At 35.5% G+C, this 27,781-nt stretch overlaps 1 protein-coding gene across 13 annotated transcripts in view; it reads right to left on the bottom strand.

Annotated features, from left to right (window-relative positions):
* Window positions 1–27,781, bottom strand: part of RBFOX1 (RNA binding fox-1 homolog 1) — a 939,260-nt gene that overhangs the window by 48,591 nt on the left and 862,888 nt on the right. For 9 of the 13 annotated variants that reach the window (XM_075018323.1, XM_075018330.1, XM_075018325.1 and 6 more), the window contains 2 exons: window positions 21,077–21,157; window positions 3,434–3,566 (listed from right to left, as the gene is read on the bottom strand). In XM_075018323.1, the coding sequence (XP_074874424.1) occupies window positions 3,434–3,566; window positions 21,077–21,157 (214 nt within the window). The remainder of the gene's footprint in view (window positions 1–3,433; window positions 3,567–21,076; window positions 21,158–27,781) is intronic. The other 4 variants (XM_075018327.1, XM_075018333.1, XM_075018336.1 and 1 more) reach the window with 1 other exon arrangement.

The raw sequence follows: 27,781 nt of genomic DNA, 5'->3' as shown, positions 1-27,781 counted from the left end.
CCAAATTTAAAGAAAAAGGATTCAGTTTCAGTTCCAAACCTTTGTAATATAAACAGGTAAGTGTGAAGAAGATTATTTCAGCTCAAATATTATATTTTATTTTAGTAATAAGCTTTCTAAGGTTAATGAAATAAAAAGAAAATATATAAAAGGTCCTTTCAAACCTTGGCTTTATATTTTACACTTATGTGTGGTTCCTTTTTTTAAAGAGAAAAGCAATATTTTTCTAACTAAATGTTGCTGGAATATAATGTAAATTTATAATTAAAATTACATATGTCATTATACATAAGAAGCATCTTTTTTATTTTTAGCAATTAAAAATATTTTAGTATGAAACTGTTTGCTTGGCTCTAAGGCTGGGCTCCTTCCTTGAGAGAAAAATGAGAAATTGCTACTAAATGAATTGCAAAATAGCATTCAAAGCTTTTTCATTTTTCTTATCAACAAATGACATTCCAAGTTGTTTGCTTCCTTCTGTAAGTTGATTCATTCTCTGTGATCTCTTTATTATCTCTGTAATTTTCCTTGACTCCTACTCCCATTGTGACTGAAAAAAACATTCTTATAATTTATTTTCACTGATTAAGGATTTTTTCTGATGAAAATTCCTTTTTTTCTTCTTTGATAGGTCAGAGTACGTATTGGGTGAGCACAGAACAAAGCATTGCAAAGAAATTCCAAATTGTACTATTGTATCAGTGAAGTTACTAGCGCAAGATCTAATAAACTAGGCCAAAGAAATTATTTCAGCATAAAGCTTTATTAATCCAACTGTGGATCAGTGCAACAGAGGTATGTATTATTTCTGCACTGATCCATGAATTGCAAAAGTTGGAAATTTGTTCTGTGCTTCGGAAAGCAGTGCCGCCTTATAAAGCAGAGGTGGATGGAGAAAATTAAACCTGACTAATATCTGAACTGAGATCTATCTAAAATAAGGTAAAGCTTACTAATTGAAAACTTTTGCAGAGTCAAATTGTGTTAGAAAACATACTGACTGGCAAGGTGAGCCCTAAATTACCAAGTGTTCATTCATCTGAGACAGCTGGAAGTCATCAGAACAACGATAAGATGTGACTTCTTAGTGACGCCATGCCTGGCTCCCTCTGAAGTCAGCTTTAAGGACAGGTCATGAAGGTAGTAGGTGAGAGCTGTCCAACCTAACTGTCCAACCATCCTGCAGAAGAACGTAAGAGTGCTGAGCTGACCTCTTGGAACCCAGTTCCGAAACACTGCTGAACCTGACTGCAGCGCAAAACTTCTGTATTAACTTACAACAGGAGTTCACAATGCTTACACATCTAACTTACTAGCTAAAGATGCCGAAAGTAAGCAGCGCAATTACATGAGAATATAGATGTGTTACACTTGGAAATTTACTTCTCCCTGCTGAGTCACTGTACTAACTAAACTATGAAAATGTATGTAACAGACACATCTGCACACAGAGCACCCACATGTGGCCCCTTAAATTAAAGAAAATTTAAGTTACTTACTGGTCTGAAAGTATTGACTTGTTTTGCAAATACTAACAAAAAAGTATTATCCAACTCAAAAACTGTACCACACATAGCTGGTATATGTTTTCTTATATAACTTTATGACTCTGTGTTAAACTGAGGTATTATGTTCATGACATCATGAAACTGGTAGTAACCCGTGTTGTTATCTCACTACATATTGCACTCTATGTTCAAATTTAAGAATTTCTTTTTAAACTAAGCAGAGTTGAAAAGAGTCCACTTTCTTTATATGCAGCATCCATTTTGTAGCTGAGACATTGAGACTGAAATCGGCTCTTGTAGGGCATTCTAAACTTGTTCCCACCATCGCCATGTACAAATACCTGGCCTAACTCTAAATAAGAGTCTGGGCAACAGCAGAATAACTTTGGTGGGACACCATCCTTGTCCAAAGGCAACTCAGGCAATCTTCAAAAATCATGGTGTCTTCCTCCAGTAGTGGCAATACTGTTTTGCTTATTAAATTAATATTATTTTGCTTATTAAACTGCACAAAACACTTAAAAAAATAGACTACACTTTTACAAAGTAACCTGATTCTGTGGCATCATTTTTATATTTATTTTTAGAGCATCTTAATTCTCAGAGGTAATACATGCCCAATGTGAAGGAATGGTCAAAGTGCCTGTGTTAAATATCCCTGAAAATTTAGCTCAATGGTTGACTGACTAGGTTAGCAAACTTGTCTAGAAAAAGACACGCCTTTTGGCTTAATAGAACAAAGGCTTTGTGAGAACTGAGGGAACTAGTGAAGGGCACCCATCTTCTACCGTAACGAAGTAGGACGACAGGGTCTTGTGCTGCAAGCTCCCTTACGAGGGGATATCCACAGCGAGAGCAGATGAGCTGCTGAACAGGATTTTAGTGAAGGCAGGGAGGGAGAGAGGCATCACCTTCACTCAAAGATTTTGCAAACCCTTCCTGACCCTTTCTCGGAAAGATCTGGTTGCTCTACAGAGAGGTAGTGGCATATCTGCTTCAAAATTTTATGACAAAATACTATTCTGGCCTGGGATCTGCTAAGTTTTCTGATTTTCCAAACTTCCTGATTTCTTAATAGCTGAAAATCTTTTGACAATGCTAGGGCTTTTAAGTATCATATGCAGCATACAAAACGTTTCTGTATCAGCATTTATGTAGCTACAGAAGAATTTCTTTCTTCCTTCTTTCTCTCAAAAATATACCTTAACAAAAATATATTCTGAAATAACAGAAGATTATTAAATTTCTAGAAATTATTACTATGAATTTCTCTCCTTTGTTCCTTAGTATCCTATTTGGTTTTAGTGAATGTAGGTCACTGACAGTGAGATCTTAAGGTGTTATTTAAGCAAATATACTGAAAACCACGTGGCCCTGAGAGAAGCACCCCAGATTTCTATTGCGGTAAAGATGTCAACTAGAAGAACTAAATAAACTGCAATAAATTTAAAAACAAACAAACAAACAAACCCAAACAAGCAAAAAAAAGACGAAAAAGAAAAAAAAAACAAACCACCCCCAAAACCAAACACACCACTAAGCCTTCAGGTCCAGAGACAACTTTCAGTGGATGATTTGAAGAAAAAGAAGTTAACTTGATCCAACCTCCTTAATAACCAGATGTTTGCAATCATCAAAAATATATCTTCAGCTGAAACAATTTCTCTGTTCCAAAGCATTCCGTTTCTAGGAGCATTTACATAACAGTATGTGACATCTGAAATGCTTAAGGTCGCCAACCATGGCAGTACAAATTACAGTCATTTTTCAATACTCCGTGCAAGGTGCATCACTTCCAGCACCGGGATGGGTTGCATGCTGCGCTGGTTTCTGCGGTGAGAAACGATCAGCATGCACCACAGTCACAAAGAGCCTGTAGCCTTTGGAGATTCATGCTAATAGGTAAAAGGGGCCGGTCTCCTTACCCGCCGTAGGCTGGAATTGGAGGAGGGGGGGCTGCTGCACGAAACGTGTTGTACACCGTGCGACCTCGGCCTCTTAGATGTGCACCTCTGTAAGCAGCAGCTGCAGTTGCAGCAGGGTAGGGAAATCCTGGCACTGTGAAGAAAAAAAAAAAAAAGAACGAATGGGGAATATTCAGTCAAGCTAGTCTTTTAAAACAAGGGGAATGTAGCAGCATGTTTGTGCTTATATTAAACCTTGCCCGGAACCGGGTGAGGGAGTCGCCTAATAAGTAAACTATTAATCTTTTAACCAAAGGCCTCACCTTTTTATGCAAAATCTTTGGATGCAAACAGGAGACAGAAACTGGGAATTTAGATGGCAGTATCATAGGTAGCTCTGATTCTCTTAGAAGTCACTGTTTAAAATAATGTTGACTGTTTTAGCCAACACTGCTACCAGGAGACTCTTGAGGTCTGAGTCACCCAGTTGAGGCTCAATTTGATAATGCCAGGGACATTTCCATCACATTAGTTGATCTACCTTCAAAAGTCAGCCCTGCTTTTTGAGTGGAGGTGAGATGTTAGATCAGGTGACCTCTAATGATCTAAATAATCCTGTGATTTTACCAATGGAACAGAGCTTTACTTTCATTCAAAAGTTGATTATTAACTGGGTCTTAATTGTATGCCAAGGGAAAGAAAGACAGGGCAAGTGTTTTCTCCAATTTTGGGGGTGTACCTTGTTCATAACAGTACCCATTATTCCTTCAAAGGCAAGACTTGCATAGTTTGGAAATATCTATCTGAATTCAGATAATATTCAGACCCAAGAGAAACAATTTAGACACATAACAAAGAAATTAACTCTGACGTTTTTATATTGTCATTGCCACTAAGTGTAAACATTAATTACCATTCCATGTGAGACTTAAAATATTTTAATCAGAAATTGAACAGTAAAACAGTACTACTTAGAGATGTTTCTCTGTAAAATGTCTGTAAAACTTGTCTCTTCATAAACTTTTTAATTGAAAAATTAAAAAAAAAACCCCAACTTTCCACTTTACTTTCTCTGCCAGTTTTTTAACCAATACTTCATTACTTCATCTCTCCTTTGTCCATCTATTGCTGGCCAATGTTAGAACAGGTATTTTTTGAATGAATTCATTAGTGAGACAGAGAAAATCAAATCCAGCTCTGTTGGCACTCAGGTTACTTCAGTTGTGGTTCACTGTGTTGAACTTTTTTCAGTATGTAAATAAGATAAAAGAAGTAAATATTGCTTAGCAAAGCCCTAATAAGAAGCAAGAAAATGGAAGTAATGATGTATAAAAGGGTAAGTTTTTCAAGTCTGAAATATGAATTGATTTCAATCCACATTTGTCTTTCATCTGTTTTAGCATTAAATTTTAAAAGCAGCCTTAAATTTGAAAAAGAAAATGAAAAATTCAGAACTTGTAGATGGTGCTGGCTGAACACATGAAGGAAAATACTGTAATTATGGTGACTTGTCCATTATTGCCTTACTACTGTGGCTTTTGGGCTTTGCTAGGTCCCTCTCACTGACAAAAAGGTTATACAATAATTGTGCAAAGATTTACATATCTGTGATACAACATAATCTTATGGCAATACAAAATATGTTAAAACAGTCTTTTTAAAAAGTGCAAATACCATATTTTTATTCCTCCTTCTGTAAAAAAAATGTGTGTGAAAATCAGAATGATGAACTTACAGTACTCAGTATATTGTTGATAACTTTGCAATCAACTGCATTTATGAAGCCTTAAAGAAATAGAGTCATGGAAAGCATTTTTTTTGGGGGGGGGGGGGGGGAATGAACATATATCTCATATACTTGAAATCTGGATGCTGTAAGTACTTTTGCATATGCAACAACACGCAATATTGAGCAGTATAAATACAGTAGTGCTAGAATCATGACCTACTGCTCAAACTATGTAACTTTTGTCCTTTTCCTTTCCAGGTAAACAGTCTTGCATACAAATTAGTACAATGTGCATACAAAAACATAGATGATAATTTTCAGTGGACTGAAGATATAAGCAAACATAGTAAAAAGATCCATAGGCTGTGCTGTAGTTCCTCTGGTAGAGTGGACTGTCTCCCCATACTAACAGATAAATAAAAGGTGTAAAGTTCTAATAAAATTTCATAGATGGAAGTTAGCAATACATCAGAAAAACATGAGGGTTGGACATCACGGCGTCATTGTTCACTTCTGTCCCTTAGAGAATGTATTTGTGAATGCAACGTGCTGGAGACTTCCTGCCTTGGCTTAAATTAGGTGGTGCGGACAACATATATTTCAAACGGTCACTTCTCTTAACTCTAATCATGTCTGTTACCTCTGTAAGAGAAACAATGAAGCGGACTAGCACTCCTCAGCATGAAAAGGAAGTGACTTCGGGAGCTATACCAAAGCTCCACAATCATGAATAATGGAGAAAATATGAGAAAAGGTGGCTCTTCACACAACTTCTAATTAAGCCACCATGGAACTTCTGCCACTGGATGTTATGAATGTTAAAAGTTTGAAAGTTTATATGATTGAAAACGATGAACAAACAATTTCCCTACAGAGAAACAGTATAAAGACATCACCTCTGGTTTAAAAAAACACTCCAAATTGTAGAAAGCTAACAGAATGTTCAAAGAATTATATACCCCCACACTAGCTCCAGTCCTACAACTTTTCTTTAGGCATCCGGCTTTTGCTCCTTTCCAAATACAGGGTATTGGACTAGACGGAGAACTAATCAAATCCAGTATGATTACCTTTGTTAAAAGAGTAATATTTAGCTGCAGTCTGCCTGCGTTAGAGAGATGACTTCTTTCCACCTAGTAGATGGTCATTTCTAGAAGTAAGTTTCTCCAATAATTTGAGAGTTAATTTGTGCCTTTGTTTTTAATCATGCAAATAAATAAATAAAAAGTCTGGCCGGGATAAACTGATATCTGAAATGGTGGATATCTTAAATGATAAACCTGAAGGTTGGTATTCTGTAGCTAGCTTTAAAAAAACTGTAGTCTTTAGGGACACTCTTAAACTGCCAAGATTAAGAGAAATGTCTCTGACCTAAAAGCCACTGGCAAAAAATTAATGAAGTCTGACAACCTTTGAGGAGTCTGCACAACTTCCTCACTTACATGTGCAGCTATAGTTCTCTACATATTGATAGAAAACACACTTTCACAAGAAAAACAGAGGCAGTGGTAAAGAAAACCAAACCAATTCAAAAAAGCCTAAGCACTGTAAGGTGTGTAACAATGTTACGTGCTTGCAATACACGGTCTGGAAACTCCTGCTCCAAGATCTGTTTCAGCAATTAATTCTTTGTAATTAAGATCTACATTTGGCAATATTTAAAGCAGCTGTCTTCTTTCAGGGTCCTAGACAATCTTTCTGCTGTAAAATGTACTGTTTGAAATTAACTTACCAATTCCTCCATACAGCCACACACCTTATACAAGTGTGTGAAGAATAGACCCATATCTTGATTTTCAGAAGAAATGAGTAAATATAGGCCTAATGAAAACCAACTGGAATTGTGCAGAAGTTGTACAGGAGACACTGAGGATGTACCTCCATGAAAGCATGAACTCCTAATGTGGTTTGCAAGCATTTTTTTCCGTTGAATTGTACCATTCAATCCAGCTGTCACACAGACATATTAAAATATATATTTTGCAATAGTTGTCCATTTGTCCTAAATACACTTTATTCTTCATGGTGGTGACACCTTGGAAAAAATTACAGGAAGGGCCACTGACCTTAAATATTTGACAGTGGATGGTTCTCTACAAAGAAATGTCACCAGAAAAGCAGAGTGCCCCCATCAATGAATGAGCAAAAAAACCATAATGTATTTTTAAAAAATAATATTACTTTTTCATGAGAAAGGCGGCTTTCTTTTTTGAAAGAGGAAAAACAGCTAGAAGATAGAGCTAGCAGGAAGAGTCACTTAGCCCATAAGTGTTTACCAAATCCAGAACCCATAATGGCGGCTCAGCATTGATGGGAGATGCTAAGACAAGGCAGTGTTTTCTACCATTTTCAAAGGATCTGCAACACAAAGGAAGTGTTAGAATTAAAAGCCTGAAGTAATGTAATTGTTTTGCTATGCTTGCCTTGCATTGTCTCCTGAATAAAATCATGAAGCATAAAAAGTCTAGAGTAAAGCAAAACTCCAAAAAAGCTTGTAGAAGCAATTAGTAGAAGGTAGAGCAATGATTTGGAGTTCTGTTAGGAAAAGGATGAGACATGATCTTGGAAACTAAGCCTAAGAAATATGGAACCAAGAGTGCCAGTGCAAGGTCTCTTGATCAAGTGAGGTCTAACAGTACAGATTAAACAGAATTATATCCTTCCCAAAGAATTGATTTGTGTCAGTCTGAAAATCAGAGTATCTGAAAACATGCCTTCTATTTCCAGGTAGTAATAGTAAAGATTAAGATTAGAGGTAAAATAATCAACAAGATCATGTCACCCTAGATTTGAGTTCAGAAAAAAAAAAATTATGCTACTTCAGCCCAGGTGAGAAGTCACATGGTTAGGAATACGTAATAACCACAGAATTTATTTTGCTACCAACTTTTTAATATCCTCACCCCAAAATAACTAGCAGAAGAGGCACCATTAGAACACAACTGAAGAATGGACTTCATAAAAACAATTTTATGAAAAGGGCTCTCTCATCAGGAAGTGTTAAGTGCTATTAACCAGCCCCAAAAGTAATGAATGTACTAGCCAGGAGGGGTAAAGGTTTTAACGACTCACAGTTTGTAGGTCAACCTTCCTTAGTGCCTCACTGCCAAACTGCTGAAACTCAGTCAGCGAAAATGCTATTGTAATGGTGTTGAAAATGTGTTTGACTTGCAGCAGGGAAGCATCTGAGTCCAATTCTAAGCAAAGTACCTTAAATTTATCAAAGTAATTTGATGACTGGAATTCTTCTGACTGTGATAGAGAAAAGGCAGATTTCTCCAACTACACATCGATGATATGAGGCAATAATATGAGGTTAAAAAGAAAAACTTTTCTAAGGACTATATATAATCAAATATCAAACAAAGAAACAATTTACATTTTCATCTAATAGCCCCATCAGTTCTATAGTTATTCATTCAGCTATTCAAATATGAATGAGACTACAGCGGCAACAACAAAACATTAGTTCCTACAGTGGAACTGCAATTTTACTTTTTCAAATTAAAAAAGAAGAGTGAAAACAGTATGCTGTGGAAGTGCTTGGCTTTGCTTAATATAATGATCCAAAAGCATACAAATCACCTTGTATTACAGCGTAAATGAAAATTTTTTAGGAACGTTATGCTGGTAAGATTCCTTCTTTAAACTTATTTGTTCTATTTTTATATTTCAGAAATACATTTTTTTTAAAAAAAGTATTAGTACAATGAATATTGTCCAACAAGTTCTCTCTTCTGAATACACTTAGTAAACATAGAAACACTGTCAAGGTATCGCCTTCATCAAACTTCAGTTTAGTTCTCAAACATGAAAACTGGTCAGCAAATTGCTACATTTAAGCAAATAAAAAGGCCTTTGGAATTAGCAGGATTCGTGTTAGTATATCGGTAAAATTTAGGTAACTAATGATTTCATATAGAAAACAAATATGAGCATAAGGAAGAGGAACTTAATATTTGTGTTCACAGATGAAATTTAATCAAATCTTAATTTCTCCCAAAAGATGTAAAATAAGCATTGGATTTACTAATTTTTTATTAAATGAACATGACAGGTAGGTGCACTTTCTAGGCATCATATCTCAACATATCCCTTGGAAAACAAAGGCTGAAGGAACAATGACAAAGCTTGAGTTCCCAAAAGGATGAATATAACCTAGTAAAAAATACTTAAGGGTTATACACTGTGTATTAAAGTTTTAAAGCTTTGGGAAAGATGGAAGAGAAGCAGATGCAAAAAACAACAGGGGGCAGATTTTGTATCAAAGCCATAAAAATATACAGCCATTTTAATGGGCAATTATTCTTTGCATTTGTGCTGTGGTTTGAATTTGTATGAGAGTGCCATATGCCTCAAGAAAGGTGTGCCATCAAAATGGATGAACGAATCTACCTCTCATCACGCCTAAGCTCTCCTTCTTTGCGGAGACTATCAGGTCATCTGCCATCAAGAGTTTTCAAATGTTTTATGGTGAAGAATTTTAATGTTACGCCATGTTTGCATCAGTTTACAGCTAATTTACTGCAACTTAGTTTAACTGTTAGAAAGGCAGGGAGACACATTTACATTATTCCCATAGTTCAGGAGGATCCCTTATGAGGGAAGGCTAAGCAGAATAATCTGTATGATATTATTTGAGATTTCAGGAACAGAATCAGGAGTTTATCCCAATGTAGGCTGTGTAGTGAGTTTTCACTTCACAATTATAGTAATAAGTAGTATTATTTAGCATTCTTTATAAGAATTATAAGGACTGTGTTAAAGAGGATGTGTGCAGATGTTTGCATTTAAATACACAGTCCAAAATACAGTGCAAGTAGAATTTAAGCTCTGTTACTACAGATTTTAACATAAAAAGGCTTTTATATTTTTTTATATATATATATATGGATTCTTAAAATTTCAGGGTAAAAAAATCTTCAGAAAGTTCACAATGTTTAAAAATAGCAAGCTGAAAATACATTTTTTCTCCTGTCACTTTTGTGAGATGATTGTCCCTGCGATCTAGTTGTGAATTAACTTAATCCAAAGGAAATTTGCCATATATGTCAAATACAGTCATAACTGGTCACCTCTATTTCATTCACAATCTATTTATTTTTTGAAACACACTCAAAGTTAGTAAGACAATAATTTCCTTACTATTGCACAAAAATATATGTCAGTATTAAACACTGTTGTTTAGGAATGAATAAATCGGTATTTTGGACAAACCATTACTTATAGGACATTCTCATTTGAAATGCATTGAAAAGGAAAACAAAAATCTCTAATTAATGTACAAGCCTAATCACCATTCTCCACATGGAAGAGTAATTTTTCACTGTTCATTTGCTCAGTGTAATCTCAAAACTGACATAACAGAAAAGCAATGGCCTATAAATCTGCTCTCATTTGTTTCTTTAATATTCATATTCCATTGAACTACAGCTGCTTGTTGCTGCAGTCTATTACAACATGCAAAACTGTCGATAAAAATATTATGAAAGGCAAGATGTGTTTCTTCATGGCTCTGTGTGCCATTTGTTTTGAAAAAAACAACAATAAATGACTCATGGATTGTCCCTTAGTTTGCTGCACGCTGGGCGATTAGTGATTAATTACCTTGCTGCAAATTGACACGGCACAAGGAAATTGACACAGCTCTGATTAATTAACTTTTTATGTCAGACAGTGACTTATAAAGCACTGCGCACTGTAATTGAATCCCTTCACACAACACTACTGCATTAAGTTTCCGGTCAAATCCAAATTAGCACCAAATTTTACATAAATTTGGTGAAACTTTTTATAACAAGGTAGACCCTGAAAGGTTACATAAAAATTTTTAGAAAGAGGACAGACAGCTTCTTTAAGACACCGTTTTCAACTATTTCATCCTCAGACATACGAAAACCAAGATTTGTTAGATTTTTTTCCATATCAAATCATCAACAAAATCAAATGCACTCAAAAAACATGCATAAAATATTTCAGTAAAAAGCAACCTCCTATTTAATGTGCTCATTCTTATGTTAAATTGTAGGAAGACACTTAACTGTTCCAACAAAACTTCTTATTTGGTTAACTTTAGCTTAAATTTGCTTCCAGATCTAATTTATCTACTATTTCAACAATGACTTGCGTATACTGAATTCACACTTAGTTTTCTTTATACTTATTTTCAGTATATAGGGAATTATTCTTTTCCTCTGCCTTCCTTTGTTTCATCTCCTCTAATATACAAATAAACAAACCACCATTAGTTTCTATATCTTTTGATACCATTATATGCCAGGAATTTACAACCTTAGCAGCAAAGTCTTGATGCCAAAGCCTGGAAAACGTCTCATATTTTGTCTAAACTTTTTCACTGTGGGGGGTGACTGAGCACTGGCAGAGGTACCCAGACAGGCTGTGGAGTCTCCATCATTAGAGATATTAAAAAACTGTTTGGATGTGGTCCTGGGCAGCCTGCTTGAGGTTACGCTGCTTGAGCAAGGTGAGTGGACAAGGTGACCTCCAGAGGTTCCTCTCAACCTCAGCCATTCTGAGATTTGGTCATTTGGTGATTCTGTCATTATTGGAAATTCCCATATATCTCATCCCTCTTTTACTGGGCTATATATGCAGCCACCTGAAACCTTCAGACATCAAGGGATTTCTCTTAACACACAGAAGAAAATGGAGGATGAGGAGGGACTAAAAAAGACCAGAGAAGAAGATTTAGAATTTTTTTGTAAAGCTATATAATTACACCAGCTTACAACTTGGAATAAAAAATGCTATAATTGGTGGAAAAATTACTTACGGTGTACTTAGTAACAAAATAAGAATACTGCATAGTTGATGTTACAAAGAACACAAATAGTTGATATACAAAGAATAGTTGATTTTTCACAAAAGAAATTACTAACAAACAAGAAAAAGCTCAGTAGGTAAAAACAAACAACAAAGTAACTAGGCCATAAAGGAAAAGAAATAGTAGAGATCAAAGAAGCCACGTCTGATCTTAAATTAAAGAACAACCTTCAAATATAGATGATCAAACTGATCAATAACTTGTCTTGTGTTCCTGGTTGTTGGACATCTAAAAGCTCCAAGCAAATGGAAAAAGTCCCCTGTGCCTAGCTAAACACTGTTTCTGAGACAAAGTAAAAGGGACATGGCTCTGGAAAACTAGATGAAGAGTAGCACTACCATAAAAAAGATGACAAAATTTAGCAATTTGAATGTTTATGAAAGCCAATTATGTGGTGACAAGAAGTTCTGTCTGGTTGACACAAGGATTACTAAAACTCAACAGAATTATTAAACTGTGAAAAAGAACATCGTCAGAATGTTGTTGGGTTGGGAACAATTTAGGCAGGAAGTGACTGAGGAAAAAAACCAGCTATGAACCTAATCCAAACCATAATGGAAAAAACCATCAAAAAGAATTGCACCTGCAGAGTCATATACATATTAAAAATGTTAATTCCTCAAAAGTACTTACTATTTGTGAAATTCAGGTTGAAGAATTTTGCTGTATGCAACATGGTTTTAAGAGCCATGATTTAATAACAACCGTCACACAATGCAAGAAAGAGTGACACTGAAGTAAGTCTTTATTTGAAAGCAAATCTTACAGACTAAGCTGAAAACCACAAAATTAACAACTTTACATCTGAGAGACAGAGTGTTTTGAGATGTATAGTCAACTGTGAGTGCCTACCTACTAAAAATGAGTAACACAGCATCTAGAATGCAAAGCTAAGGAAACATCAGGAGCCTGCATCTAGGACTCTACACAAAGGATCTTACGTACAATAACATCATAGATTATGATGCAAACAAATACTAAATGTAATTCTCACTAATTAGCTGCATAGTGAGAGCAGTAAGTCCAAACAATCCTATTGTCTTAGCTCACTGGCTAGTCACGAGCACTGCCAGTGGCCAAGTGCCATACCTCCAGTAACAGGAAAGCACTAAGTTAAGACATGAGATGCCCAATTGTCCTTGGTCAAACAAAATTTTTATTATTTGAACTAAAGGACAAAGATACTGTCCACAATTTACTATTAAAAATGTAATGCACACCTTTCTAGTCATCTCCCACTACCCAGGTGTAGGATGGTATAGAAGTTAAAAAAAGTCAGTGGCACACAATTCAGGATATGTCTATCCTTATAAAACTCTTAAACGTGCCAGTTCAGACAAACTGCACCATCACTAAACAGGTTAACAGAAGAATGAGTATAAACAGAAAGGTACTTAAAAACAGATTTGCAGGAGTGAAATGAAACCCATGTTTACAGATTCTGGATGACTACAATACATCTTACTGATGACTTACTAGTCACCATTTCAAATACTGATAGACAGAAGGTAAGAGGATAGTTATCCTGAAAATAGTTACAGAAGGGAAATATACAGTGCTGTAACAAGAATTTCAGGCAACGCTACCAAAAAGCCCCAAAGAGGTTCACTTTACAGTTTAAAAAGGCTGATACTTAAATCCAGAATATAAAATAATACGTATGGATATAATTTACTCAATTTTGTTAATTTTGTATTATCTTTATAACTATCTGACTTAGAAGTCAGTGGAGTTATCCTCCATTCAGATTTGTGTAACTTTGTTCCAAGAAAGGTCCAATACAATGGACCAAAACAGTGTTTAAAAACCTTCTAAAGACATTTCAACAAGAGATGACATCAATATTTTTCTCTGGAAGCAATACATAATTTTTCAACCTTTTACACTTCTATACAAGGGGGGAAAAATTATGGAAATAAATTAGTAAACTTCCCTTCCTACTTATTGGTATCTTCCTTATTTAAAGTTTCATGTAGACCCACTGTATTTTAACATACAGACCAGGAAGGGCACTTTTCACATTATTCCTGGGTTACTACCAGGTGATTCTCTTTCCTTTATAAATAAAGGCAATTAATTAATTCAGGAAGCTCATTAAAAGACAGTTTGACTCCTAAATGTTCAGTAATGAGTTTTTTGTAGCCTGGAAATGATACGTGTGATTGGTGCACACAGATGTATGGACATTTCCCTTTGGGCAGGATTTTTGCACTGTTTCATTCACGAATCTCAGTCCTACAATGGTTAAGTTGGCTTAATCATAGAACTCCTTTGCAGGGTTACTCTACCTTTTTCCTATGAAACAATAAAAAGCAGACAAAACCACAAACATGTAAATACAATCTACTAATATATTTTTTAATTGTGATGAAGTGACCTGCCATTCCATTTTAGTTTAAGAGAAATTAAAAATTGAGTTTGCAGAAACCTTTTCACATTTAATTCACAAACACTGTAACATAAGCAAATTATTTATACCATATGAATACTCATTCTTTAAATTGTTCCTGACCCATATACAAATTCAAAATGGCAAGCTTACTAAACAGTCTCTCCCTTACCAATAACAGCAAAATCACATCAAATAAATTAAGAAAAATTACAATGATAAAATCAGAAGAAATTAATCATTGATATCATTACAATAAAGCATATGTCCATTTGGATTGAATACTGTCAGTCATGTCTTACATACAAAACCCAGAAAAGGATATATGAAATGCCAGGAGCACCTACACTTCAGTTGCTTGGAGTCTCAGGGTAATACTATCAGAAGACTATCATCATTACAATATAATTTTCAGGTAATTACATGTGTGCAACAGATTAAACCTGACAAAATCAACTGAATCAAGGTTTCTAAACTGAATGTTTCCACTAATGATCCTGCTCAGAAGCGCACTTTAAATCACCTTTTGAAAATTTCTATTTTCCCCATGTAATATATGTGGTACTGGAAATATCCCTGAATATAATAGAAATGTCAAAGGTCTTACTTCAATCCATTAGTAATGCCACAGAAAAATAAAGCCTGGAATGTCTTCACTGAAACAAGAAACGTGAAAATAGTTTCATACAGCATTTTTTTTAGGTAGTTTACTAATATTTATAAGTTAAGGAACCTACTTCTAAGGGAGGATATTCAAGAGACATATTGAATAGACAGGCTTTACTTATTTTTCATTTCTGTAGCACAATGAATCCTCAAATAGACTAAATCCTACTATTGGATGTGGTATTTATACTTAGTATTTATGATTTTCCTTATTTATTCCATGCATAGCAACGAAGTCCTGAACTATCCTCCACCTATGAATCAAAGCAAAATACCCACAGGAAAAAAAAAAAATTAAAATAGTGCATGTGTCTGTCATACATATGTGTTGGTAAGTTTTTAATAGAGAACATATATAAAAAGGAAAATTCCCATATTATGTAATTAATACTTTAAGCTTCTGCTATAGATTTTCCTTCTCTCCTGGCATATAAAACATAACTTTGGATCAGTAGGATTATTAGGATAATTTAGGAACATTTCAATGCCTGCTCTGAAGTAATGAAATCTATTTTCCTGATTTCCTTTAAAAGAACTTGAGCATTAAAAATATTTCTTGTCAAAAATATTACAGGACCAAAGGTTTCCAGGGAATATTCTGAAAGAACTGCCTTCCCACCTTTCAAAAACATCTCATCTTTGCCTTGTTGTTTTCTGGTTGCTCATAAGCTAAAATCCCAGGGCAACATAGTTTATTGTTTTAATATCTGTCTGACGCAAAGCAAAAGTATTCTCTGGTGAGTGCTTATCTGTCATATGTACTTCTGTGAAAGGAATATCAAGACAAATAAGATGTTCTAGGGCATATCATGGGATTATGAATTTGGCACTGACTGAATTCTGTTTAAAAATAGTTGAAATAAATACAAAAAATATCTACACTGATATTTTGAGGATGGGAACTTGAAGCGCATTGGGGTTTAAATATTTTAATTATAAAGGGTTTATACTATTTTAGTATGAATAGAGAATGAATACTCAAGTCCATAAATGGGACAGACAAAACAAGAGGAAGAAATATTCATAATTGAAACAGTTAAAACAGTACAATTCTATTCTAAGGATACAATGGTCTGTGAACTTACTTTGTATTAATTAAACTCAATGTAATGGCATTTTCTATATTGAAATGAATAACCAGTGATCTGGAAATTCATTTAGACCATTAGGTTAATTACAGAAACTGATGGAAGTTTTATCAGACAATTACTATTAAAGAACATGAACAATGTGGGACAGATTTATAAGCATTTGTACCACCTCAATCATTTTTGCTGAATTCCACCACCACTTCTTACAAAACTGTAATCAATATATCAATTAAAAAATGGGCCATCAACTTCATTTGCCATTGAGTATGATAAAATAAAATACATTAATCTCTGATTTCTGCATGTTCATATTCTTTCCTCCTTTTAATTCTATCACTTTATTGCAATATGAAAGATTTATTTATTTTTAATAAAAAAAGAAAATTTATGGAAAAAGAGCATGTACATTTTGAAGCTGATAAGCATGCTTGTTGGAGATAAAACCACTGTAACATTTAGAAAATGTAAGCCCAAAGTGACATCAGTTTAAAATATACTCATTGAAGTCAAGGCAAAATTCTTTTATGGACACACAAAACATTTGGGAAATACAGGCATTCATATGGGCATCATTCTGAACAAAGGCACGTAGCAATTTACTATTTTACCATATATGTGAGCTATTCGGTCCCGTGAACTGTCCCTTTAATACATGCTTAGAAAAATCTACTAATAGTTACACATCTGATAACTCAAGTATCTTTATTTTTACTTGGTGCTAAAATAAAGCCTAAAAGTTACAAAGATTAACGCTCTGATTTAGACTGTGAAGAATATTTAGCTGCCTTTGAACTTTCATTAAAATTCATAGTCTCTCTCCCATTGCCTTCCATGGGACCTGGGTTTGCGCAACTGTCAATTTTTGAAAAATGTGATGCACAGCTTTAGGCTGGCTTCCTCGCCACACCAGCTAGCGCTTAGCGAGCCCAAGAAGGTTGATTAGTTATTCCAGAGCCCAAAGAGGTTTTCTACTGGCAGGTGCATCTCCTTTTCCATCCCCTGCCACGAAAGGGCAGGGGAGGTTCTCAGGAAAACAGAGCCAGGCTCTTCACAGAGGCACGCACTGGGAAGACAGAGACAACAAACATAACTTGAAAGAAGAGAGATTTCCACTCTTCAGACATTCACGCCCTGGAAGAGATGACCCGGAAAGGTTGTGCAGTCTCCATCCTTAAAGGTGCCCTGGTGCCACCTGGTCCTTCCAACCTGCATTATTCTATGAGACTATGATTTCACCTCTTCCTCCTTTCCCATGTTTTGGCTCTCATTAACTTCTATTACATTCACATTTTCAGGCACTTGAAAAATGGGGAAAATAGGCACTAAACAGCTTTTAAAAGTCCTTGCATCAATTCAGATTTGTATTTTTGCCTTTTTTAACCATACATACCCAGCTATATTACTGTCCTTTGTAGAACAATGATACAGATATTCAGTGACAGAACTTTTTTCTTCTTTTGAATCATCCTTTTGTCCAGCAGGGTCTTAATATTCTCATGGATCCTATTCTCGAGTGGCTTCAACTTGGAAAAGTTCCAAAATTTTTCTTGATACCTTTCTTATTTAATAGTAGATACAAATTTCTTCAGGATTTTAAAAGTTCCTGTGGAAGAAACTAGTCTAAAGAAGTGGGGGCAAAAAGAGACTGTCAGTTACGTGCAGCCAAACTGTTTGATTTACAAAGTTTCAGTGAGGTATCATGGGCCTCCAGGAAGCTTCCAGTGAATGCCTGCTTACTTGCTGGGACTTGGTGTACTCTAATCTTTACCTTCTGGGTATATCTCCTTCGACACTTGTCTACATTCTGCATTAGGGAAATTTTGAGGGATTTAACTGAAATCAGTTGTATTAGTTCTGTCCTCGAGATGCCAATACTATGGGAATCTACAGCAGCCAAGATGAGACCATGAGCTTCCTTACTTTGGTTGTCTCAATAAGGCAAAGAATGTCTGTCCCACCAAGGGATGTGAACACATTTGCATGCTGAAACTAGGCTTTCTACATAACAAATTGTCTATTCCCAGAATAGATGTGCAAATGAAAAACTGATCCAGGTCCCATCTTCTGCTTCAGCGTTAGAGAACAGATGAGGCATGAGAGACTATTGCTACTGATTTGTTCCACTGCTTGCAGAAGAAACAGCTCATTTCTTTCTGTATTATGCAAAGGGCCAGAAGTGATGGAAGGAAGCAGAGCCATGTTTCCACCTCCTGACATATTCAGAGGTGTAACTAATCACTGTACTGGGAAATGTACAATGTGATACATAAAATACATCCTGGGGAAATAAAACATCAGAAGGGAAAGAGTAGCTCCAAGAAATGCATTCTTCTTTCTGGTTAGCCAAAAAATGGGGTAAAAATGTTCAGAGTCATCAGAGACTACTAGCAACCAATACAATTAAGAAGACAAAAAAATTAAGTGAGAAATAAAGCTAGTCAAATTTTTAAAAATGTATTTTAAACCCATGTTTCAGTCCTTAATTCCTTCTAGAATATAACTCAGGAGCAAAAGATGAACAGTCAAGTTAAGGACAACATTTCTAAAAATGGGGACTATGCTCTTCCAAATATCTGAAAATTCCTAAATACCATTAGCATTTAATGAACTCCAAACCTCTCAAACAGCTTTAAAAATCTCAGCTGACTCTTTCCCTTCTGTTAAAACAATTACAGATTTAAAACCTCTGAATTCTTACATTGTAGGCCGTTCTAAAATATTACACAGTTACAATACCAGCAGTAACAGAATAAATGATTAACAAATTATTCAAAGATGAAGGCTGCAATATTATTGTCTACATGGAATCATAATAGTGAAAGTATTAATCTCCTAGATGTTAATGTTGACTTATCAGTTATCATTTCAGTATTACAAATGTGCATAAAAATGGAATATAGAAGAACTTTAAAATAATAAAAGAAAGAAAATGGGACAAAACTTGAGCTTCATTTCTATTCACTTCTTAGATTTTCCTATAGAAATGGAACTATTTTACATCTTTACTGAAAGTTTTGTAATAAGGAGAAATAAAAAAAACAATTACAATCATTCGTAATTGTAGTAATTTTGTATTATTAGGAGCTGTGACCCTGTGGGGGGAACTACATTTTGGCAATAAGAAATACCATACATAATAAAAGAAAAATCATGACTTGCAGACACACAGGTTCAACAAAAGTGTAATAATTTCTACTGCAAGGGCTACTAGCAATCTCTGTTATGAAACTGTGTATTACACATTGCCCAGTGGGAGGCAGATAGGCAAAGTCTGTTTACTTATGTATTTGGCATAATTGAAAACAAACAGGTGTTTGTTAGGATATCATTATTCAAGGAGCACCACTGCAAAATAAGATTTTTCAAAGGGATTGACTCATGAGACATAATCGAAACAGTGAAGTATAGAGCTTAGCTAGCTATACAATGACTATCTAGGGATTTAATAACAGTGGAAATACTGTACAATGTAACCAGCAACCCCAGAAATAAATTTCCTAGGACAGAACTCAGTGAAATCATAGGAGCAACAGGGCAAACTTAAAAAAGGCTTTATTTAGAGTAATTTCCAGAAAATGAGAAACAAACACTGCCATCCCACCCCAACCTGCAAAAGGAGCTCCCTAACAGTGAGATGAATGAAATGTCTGCATAATTTTCTAGGAAAAGAATTTCAGCCAAAGATTGGTATTTCAGTCAAAAGACTAGTCAAAAAGGAATAGTGCACAAAAAAGTAAAAAAGGGAACATTGATTTAAACAGTAAGTATTTCATGTCTGTGGTACTACAAGGATTAAAAAAACCACTGCTTGGGAAAGGTGACATAGTACAAAATATTCTTGGAGCATCTGGAAGCAAATGCAGATTTAACTGATATTTTCATTTCCAATTTAAAACACTTCATATATTTTGTTAGTTTGCTGTGTATTTGTAGACTCCTGATTTGAAGGTAGACCCCATATTTATACTGTAAAAGCAGCAGCTCTGGGGATGATATTCACAGCCTTTGACATAAGAGAGTTGCATGACTGTAGAGATGATTGCTATGGAACTTTTTTGTCCTCATTCCTGGTTTTAATTAATAAAAAAAAATTAGTAATCTAGATAAGCTTTAAGAAAGTAGAGCTGCATTCTAGATTGATAAAAAGCATATCTGATAACGTTAAATCAGACAATGTGAAATATTTTCTTTATGGAGGACTGCTAAGAACATATAACAAATGCTGCTGTTCACCCTAATTCAGCAAGCAGCAATTATTACTATTTCGTTTAGCTAGAGGCTTCTTATCTGACTAGATTGCAGAATGGGCATCAGTGGTACCACCAATATAATCTACAACACTCTCAGAAGAGTCAGTTCTGCTTCTGCTTCAGAATTCTAGAGGACACATTTCTACTCCAAAGTTTTGTACAGAAAAAAGGCTGATGGCAGCATCTATTGTTTCAGCTTGTCTTTGCTATTTTTATTAGGGCTGCTTTTTATAATTCAAAAAACCCACCTGTACACAGTCTTTTGGCTTTTGTAAGAAAAACTTCATATCTATTTGCTTCCTGACACAGTCAAATGGTGGCATGATATAAGACTTTTTGTTTATTAAATCACAGTTGTGACCAGGATAGAAACACAACTTCATCTTCTACACAAAATGCAGAGTGCGCAACAGTACTGGATTCCAAAAAATTTCACTGTTACTATAGTACTTTTGATCATTTCTGTAGAACATTGCAATATAGGTTGTCCTTTTTTTTTTTTTTTTAAATAAAATATACTCTGAGGATAAAGTTGCAACTGCATTACCTGTTGACATTACTTGCATATGTTTATAAATACCACATTTACCTTAACAAGAGCTATTGGGAAAGTTTACATTTTTAGGGGGCTTAATTCACATTAATGTGCTTTTGTCACAAAACAAAACAAAACAAGAGCCATAACACTAGCTTACTTGTGGATGTGTATACTAGTGAACTGGGGGCACTGTACACGGGAGATCCCTCCTGGTTTGCCTGGCACAGCAGCACCCTGCCTACAAGAAAGAGAGAGAGAGTGGTATCTGGTTTTGGAACACTCAAACTAAACCTCAGTTTTCATCTCAAAACAGAAATAAAGTCATAACCGGAGCAGTGCAGCGAAGCAGGGGCAGTTCTTGTCCTTCGACTTCAAAGCAGAAAGAGCCCCAGCCAACATGTACAGTTTTACATAGGAAAAAGCAAACCACAGCCATCCCCCCAAACACAAACACCCCCTTTTCACGCCACGAGGACGGTGGTGCCCGCCCTGAGCGTTCGCGGTGCGCGCCAGTCCCGCAGCCCGCTGCTCTCTCTCCCTCTCTGCCCTGTCTCTCCGAAACAGAAGGTGCCCCGTTAGCTCTGCGGCTGACGGGAGCCAGCAGCCCGCCCACACCACCCACCTCCTGACTTCTCACCAAACCTGGGCCAAAATGAGAGGCTACTCAGGCAAACACAGCGGATAAATCAGACCGCAAAGCTCCCACATACAGATGTAAGGCCAAGTATGATCTCAGTTGTATTGCTTAAATTAACACTGGTGCAAGTGATTACTAATACATGTGAAGACTTCAGTAGGTTTTGATCAAATGAGAAATACATAAACACAAGCTACTTTCCAGTACATAAGCTGGATTCAGGATTAAGAACAAAACCAACTAAAAGAAATGAAACTTTTTTTTTTTTTTAATAAAGGAAAAAAAAGTTAAAATAATAACCAAATCAATTTAAAACAACACTTTTGCAATGCATGTTCATTTTGAACAAATGACACAAGTTTAGGCTTGTTTCCTTTTTTAAATGAACCTAAATAAAATGCCTTACTAGTTCAACATCTTTCTTAAAGTGATATTTTAGCAGTCTTAGCTGAATACAGATTGAACATTGATTAGAAGTAGGAACAACTGTACTTTCACACTAGGAAAAAAACTTCTGCACTTCTGGAATACAGTCCACCAGGAAAAGCAGGATGTGACGCACCTTTTTTTGCAGATATATGTGTATGTATCTGTACATACACACACAAAATTATATATATACATACACTGACATACTTCAAGCTGTCAGGATTTGTGAATCATGCAATTTCAAAAATATTAAATCTACATGAAGATTTGTGAGACTTTAGAAGTTGTGCACTGACTTATAAGCAATGTAACTCAACAGAGTTGAGTCAAATATGTTTGGAAGGATAAGATTAATTACAAATGGTAGGCACGTTTTCCATATAGTATTACAAGAGCAATTCTCAACCTACATTCAGTTACCAGACCAGAGTTCTTTCAAAAAACGTATAAAAAAATTTCTGTCATTAACCAGTTCTTTGATTATTGCTTGCAGCTGTCAGTTGAAGTAGAAATACAGGAAATACTAAAGGAAAATAATTCTTGTAATTTACACAATTTAGCTAAGACTGTGAGCACTGGAAATCTCATGAAATATTATGCTTCCAACCTTCCCAGACAATAGCGTACCCTTAACTAACAGGATTTGGAGATGCTTGCTTTTTTCCAGCTATCCACTACCAATCTGAAAGATAAAACAAGCTAAAAAAATTTTTCTCCTTACTTTAAGACAGCACATAGTTGACTATATTGATATCTATCTCTCTCAGCCTTCCAAAAAAATCCACAACTGGAAGATGTTAAATGAACATATACCTACTGAGATCCTAATGGCAAGCATCAGTTTCAGGCTGGTAGATAAACAGGACCTATCGACACACTTGCTTGACACTAGGAATGTGTACATTGGAATATGGAGGTATTTAACACCATAAATGCTTAAAAACTTGTGCTACCACAGAAGCCTGAAAATGAAAGCGAGCTGAAGATATAGAGGCATTCATTCAGCTGAGTGAAATCCAGAAAGGAATTATTAAAATCAGTAATTTTCATTAGATTTTAAGATTAATGTATCTATATATATTTACTAAACTTACTTGAAGTCATTAAAGATAAAGGTTTTTAGAAATTGAAGATTATAGTTTATTTATATTATTCAACATAAACTCTAGATGACACTTTGTTTGCTTCATGGTCCATAGATACTTTCCAGTTTTTTGCAGCTAACATTCTTACATTTTTTCTGATTTCATCTCATACAAATCTAATTTTCCCTACTCTAGTCTTCTGCTTTCTAATGAAAGTACTTCAAAACAGTTGCCTTTTTCATCCATGCTACAAGAGTGTATTTAATTTGTTGCACAGAGCTTTCTAATTATATTTTGACAATCTGCCTTCGAATTCGTACACAAAATTAATAATAATACCTAAAACACTATTATTAGATTTTATTAGAAAAATGTGGAACTTTTTAATCTACTTTTGTGAGAAGAGATTATTTATGCTGCATCTAATTTTGTTATTAAAAGTATTAAAATTGTAATTAATACAACTGGGGAAAGATTGAATTATTTACAGTAAGATCTGCTGGATAAACCTCAGAACATTGAAACAATCCGTAAATTCCCTAATGGAAAAAAATATATATTATTTTTCCTCTAGAATACTAAATTCTAGCATGACAGAATAAAAGTGGGTTTTTTTAAGAAAGAGGATCTTCATATAAAATTCTTAATATTTCTGTTCAAACTGTTAACTTAATAATATCATGGAACTGATGAACTTCAAAAAATTAGTGTCATGCAAGAGCTCATCCTTAATTCTGCAATGCCTTCCGTACCAGAATATTTAAGGCTGATATTTTCTCCTTAAGAACGATCTGCGTGCTTTTTTCTAATATAAGCATCTACTTATTTGGTCACAGCAGATGTGACCAGTGATACAGGCTTTTGGAGATCACCAGCTGAAAGCCCCTCCTGACTCGCTCCATCAAAAGGATCAGAAAAACCTCACCATATATATCTGAAGAGTGTATTCTCTACAGGCACACCGGGGAGCTTTAGACAGACCAGTGGCAGAAGGGAAACTGAGGCAGCCATGCTGCTGGGTGTAACGGGAGAGCAACAGCCTGCAGCGGCTGAGCAAGGCGATGGGTTGTGCCGCCCACAGCAGGTAGCTGTGCTGGGGCAGGGCACGGTGGTGTCAGCTGAGCACTGCCGTGTGACTCCAGAGATCCCCCAGACTGATTCACCACTTGTCCTTGGCGTACAGGCTGGCAGCATGGACAAAAACATACTTTTCAAGATCCAGAAATATTCCCACTCATACTTCTCTTCCTCCAATGTTTTCTCCTACAGTCCATGATTAAGAATGTACTGTTTGATTAGGTTCTTTGTTGAAGCACTATAGTTATTTTGAGAAAATAATTACCCTAAAAATATTCAGGGCTGTAAGGAAAATGATGTGAAGTCATAAATATTTTTAGAATACAAAAAATTCATTTCCCAGTGGTTCCAAGATATTTGATTGAAAGTATTTTTCTAATTTTTTTCATACTTCCAAAAATAAGGGGTTGTGTATAGTTCTTATTTACATGATTTATATAAATTAATCTACAGAGCATAAGTGGATGATGCACAGACTACTCACTGGCTATACATGACATATGGCAAAGTTCACTGTATTTCTCAAATACTCAGGGAGCCAAGAAGTACCCAGGATCGACAACAGGAGGACTTTCCAGTAAATCATAAAGGATTTGAAATCACCTCTCTTAAAATAGCTTTTAGGTCTAACTGGAACCACTGTGTAGCCAGCACTACAAACAGCTTAAAAGTAAAGACCTGGAGTAAGTTTAAAAGAATTTGCACAACTAGTTGGAACCTCTTATGGCATCCTTTCTGGAAGTATAAATTGAAACATTTTCAGCAGAAAAAAATTAATACCATTAGTTAAAATTACACTGCTGATGTAAAATTAACAGTGTTGCAAGGCCTTGATCATGGGAATAGCTCTCTCCTGTCACAAGAACTAGATGAAACTTTTAGAAACCTTCACTATCAGACCTGTATAAAGTTGATGTACCACTACCGAGAACCTGAGTTTACAATGCATTACCTCCCAGCAGAGATGGCTTTAGTACTTTTGCTCATGACCCAAGAGTTTCCATGCTGTTGTTTATTCCCCCAGGAATTTTGGGGATTTACAAAAGGGAATAGGACAGAAGTTGCACTGTAGTACCCTGTTACATCCCAGGGAAAAACCGCAACATGTTACTAAGTGAGACAAAGGGGAAAAACTGATTTTCTACTTTCACTCTGGGAATCCTAAAAACCACAGCTTTATATAAACCTCTTCAGACAGCTCCAAAGATGACAGTGGTACTGAGTTCTATGTAGGGTACAAGTACCTCCATCATAACAAGAGGGTAATCACATAAGAATTTTCAGTGGCAGAAATTAATCAAGTCAATATCCAGGGCTGGTCTACATAGGGTAGTAGAGCACAGGTAGCTAAAATGACAGTTTATAACATAGGAACTAAGGAAGTTACTACATACAAGGAGATTTAGTGAAGATGACATCACTCTAATCCATTGTGCACTTAGCTTCCTGGTTAAAGCAGCTCTTCTTTATACATATTTATTCTATTGTGTTACCATTAAGAGCTTCTTACTGGTTTTGGCAACTAAGTACCAGTTCATATATTCTATAATACTATTTACCAAAAAAAACCAAACCCACATGAAAAAGTGAAGAAAAGCTAAAAATATTTGTGTCCCATTTTATGGGATGTCTTTATTCAAAAATTCTGTTTAAGATGCCAATTTTCCTTCCACCACTTTTCTAAGCGTAGTACATGTTTCTTTATTATCACCTCTCTTAGAGTGTCACAAAAACACTCAATGAACTTAGGCAATGACTCAGGGAACGGCAATGCATGTTACACAAACATCATTTGTAAGCCATCCTTCCGATTATTCTTTGCTGGTCATATCATTCCAAACTTTTGGGAAACAGACCTCTCTCCCCTGTTACATATGTTCAGTGTCCAGTATAGTAAGTCACATACCGGGGTTGGTAGGTGTTTATATCACATAAGTAAAAGTCAGATGAGCAACAAAGTTTGCAGCTCTGGTAAGAATTTTGTGTGAGATTCTCCTAATTCCCCTCTCCCCACTCTTCCTTCTGTAGTATATATAATTCATCACAAGGTAACAAGGTGCTTCAGGATCTCTCCTTCTCCAGGACCTGACAAACCATACATAACTGATCAAACTACCTACCGGTATGTCCTGTGGTGTCTTAGATGGGGAAAGACCTTGTGGATAGCACAGGAGCTGGGAAGCGGCAAATTCTTTTAAGCTCTGCTCCCATGCCAACATCCTTTTCCTGCCTCACAACGTGATGACTTGCTTTAAAACTTCATCAAGGAAAAGTGGAAAGGTATATCCACTAGTGATCCACTAAAGTTCTCAAAGGTTGCTTTAGGAGGAATAGCTTGACAATGCAGCATGGCATAATCACTGGGGGTTAGTGGCAAATTTAGGCTGTGCCAGGGTACTGCTGGTATGAGGCAAAGTAACGCCAGCTTAAAAACACACACTGTGTGACTGACTCATTTCTATTTTCATTAGCATGCCAACCTTACCATAGATGGGCTGTATTTCTCAGGAACAATTTATGTAATGTTTCCATTCACAATGTAAAACAGTTATAATAAACCCTCCTTCCCAAACATAATTTAAAAGTTATTAATCAGCCACAGACATTCCTTGTCTTGTAACCAAAATGTCACAGAAACTCAATGGCTGCTTGTACCAAAATACGTAACAAGCCTAGAGAGTTTACCTGTGCTTGTTAATGAATTGGCATCCAAGTGTAAATCCTTATTCACCAAAAAATTTAAAACTGGAAACGTACTATGTAATCATGTAAAAAAATTGGAGTGGTACTGTCAGTATTGCCCACAACTGTAACTTTCCTACAAAATATGTTTTCTATATGATGTATATACGCAATTTCAGGTGCACATAAATTGATATTCAGTGATATTCACTGCCATTATCTTACACTGGAAGATGTGTCCCACTGAAGTTGTTCAGGACCTCTGAAAATCACATCTTTATTCCCAATCTTTCTAGGTCCTCCTAGCATACTAAAAGGTATGTAAATGATGGTTACTCTTGGTTCATTTGTAACTTTGAGAAACAAACATGAGAGAAATTCTGAAGTATAAGTATAAACTCTGAGCTGGTATTATACTATTCTTGAAATAGGATACTTGAGAATATAAAAAATACATTTATATTCTGCTGATAACGAAAATGGGTCGCATTCATACATCTGCCTGATGAATAAAGACTGCAATATGAATAGAATCACAGAATAAATGAAACTGGAGCCTTTCTGCTCAAACACGAACACTACAGTTCCACCATGGCCCTGGAGGGATTACAAGTAGATGTGTTTATACTTTATCCTCTCATATTGTGTCAAGACACTATTTTCTGTGTAAATTACCTATTTCAGTAAATCGATAAAACAGAGATGCAAATCTAATGCAATTAGATGCAGAGATGCAAATGACTAATCCCTCAGTTCTATTTACTTACCCCAGTGGATGCTGGTTTTAACTTACAAATAAAATTCTACTCTGAATGACAAGCTGAGAATAGAAAAGAGCAAAAATTGAATCATCATGCATAATCCTGGCTTTAGTTAGTTTATTTCTTCCCTAGCCCATTCAGATGCCAGAATTTCAGTAGCATGAAAAAACATTACAAATACGGTATTGCAA

The sequence above is a fragment of the Buteo buteo genome, chromosome 29, assembly GCF_964188355.1.
Source record: "Buteo buteo chromosome 29, bButBut1.hap1.1, whole genome shotgun sequence".
NCBI lineage: Eukaryota > Metazoa > Chordata > Aves > Accipitriformes > Accipitridae > Buteo > Buteo buteo.
The sequence above is the reverse complement of the archived record's forward strand: the minus strand, read 5'-3'. Positions and strand labels throughout refer to the sequence as shown.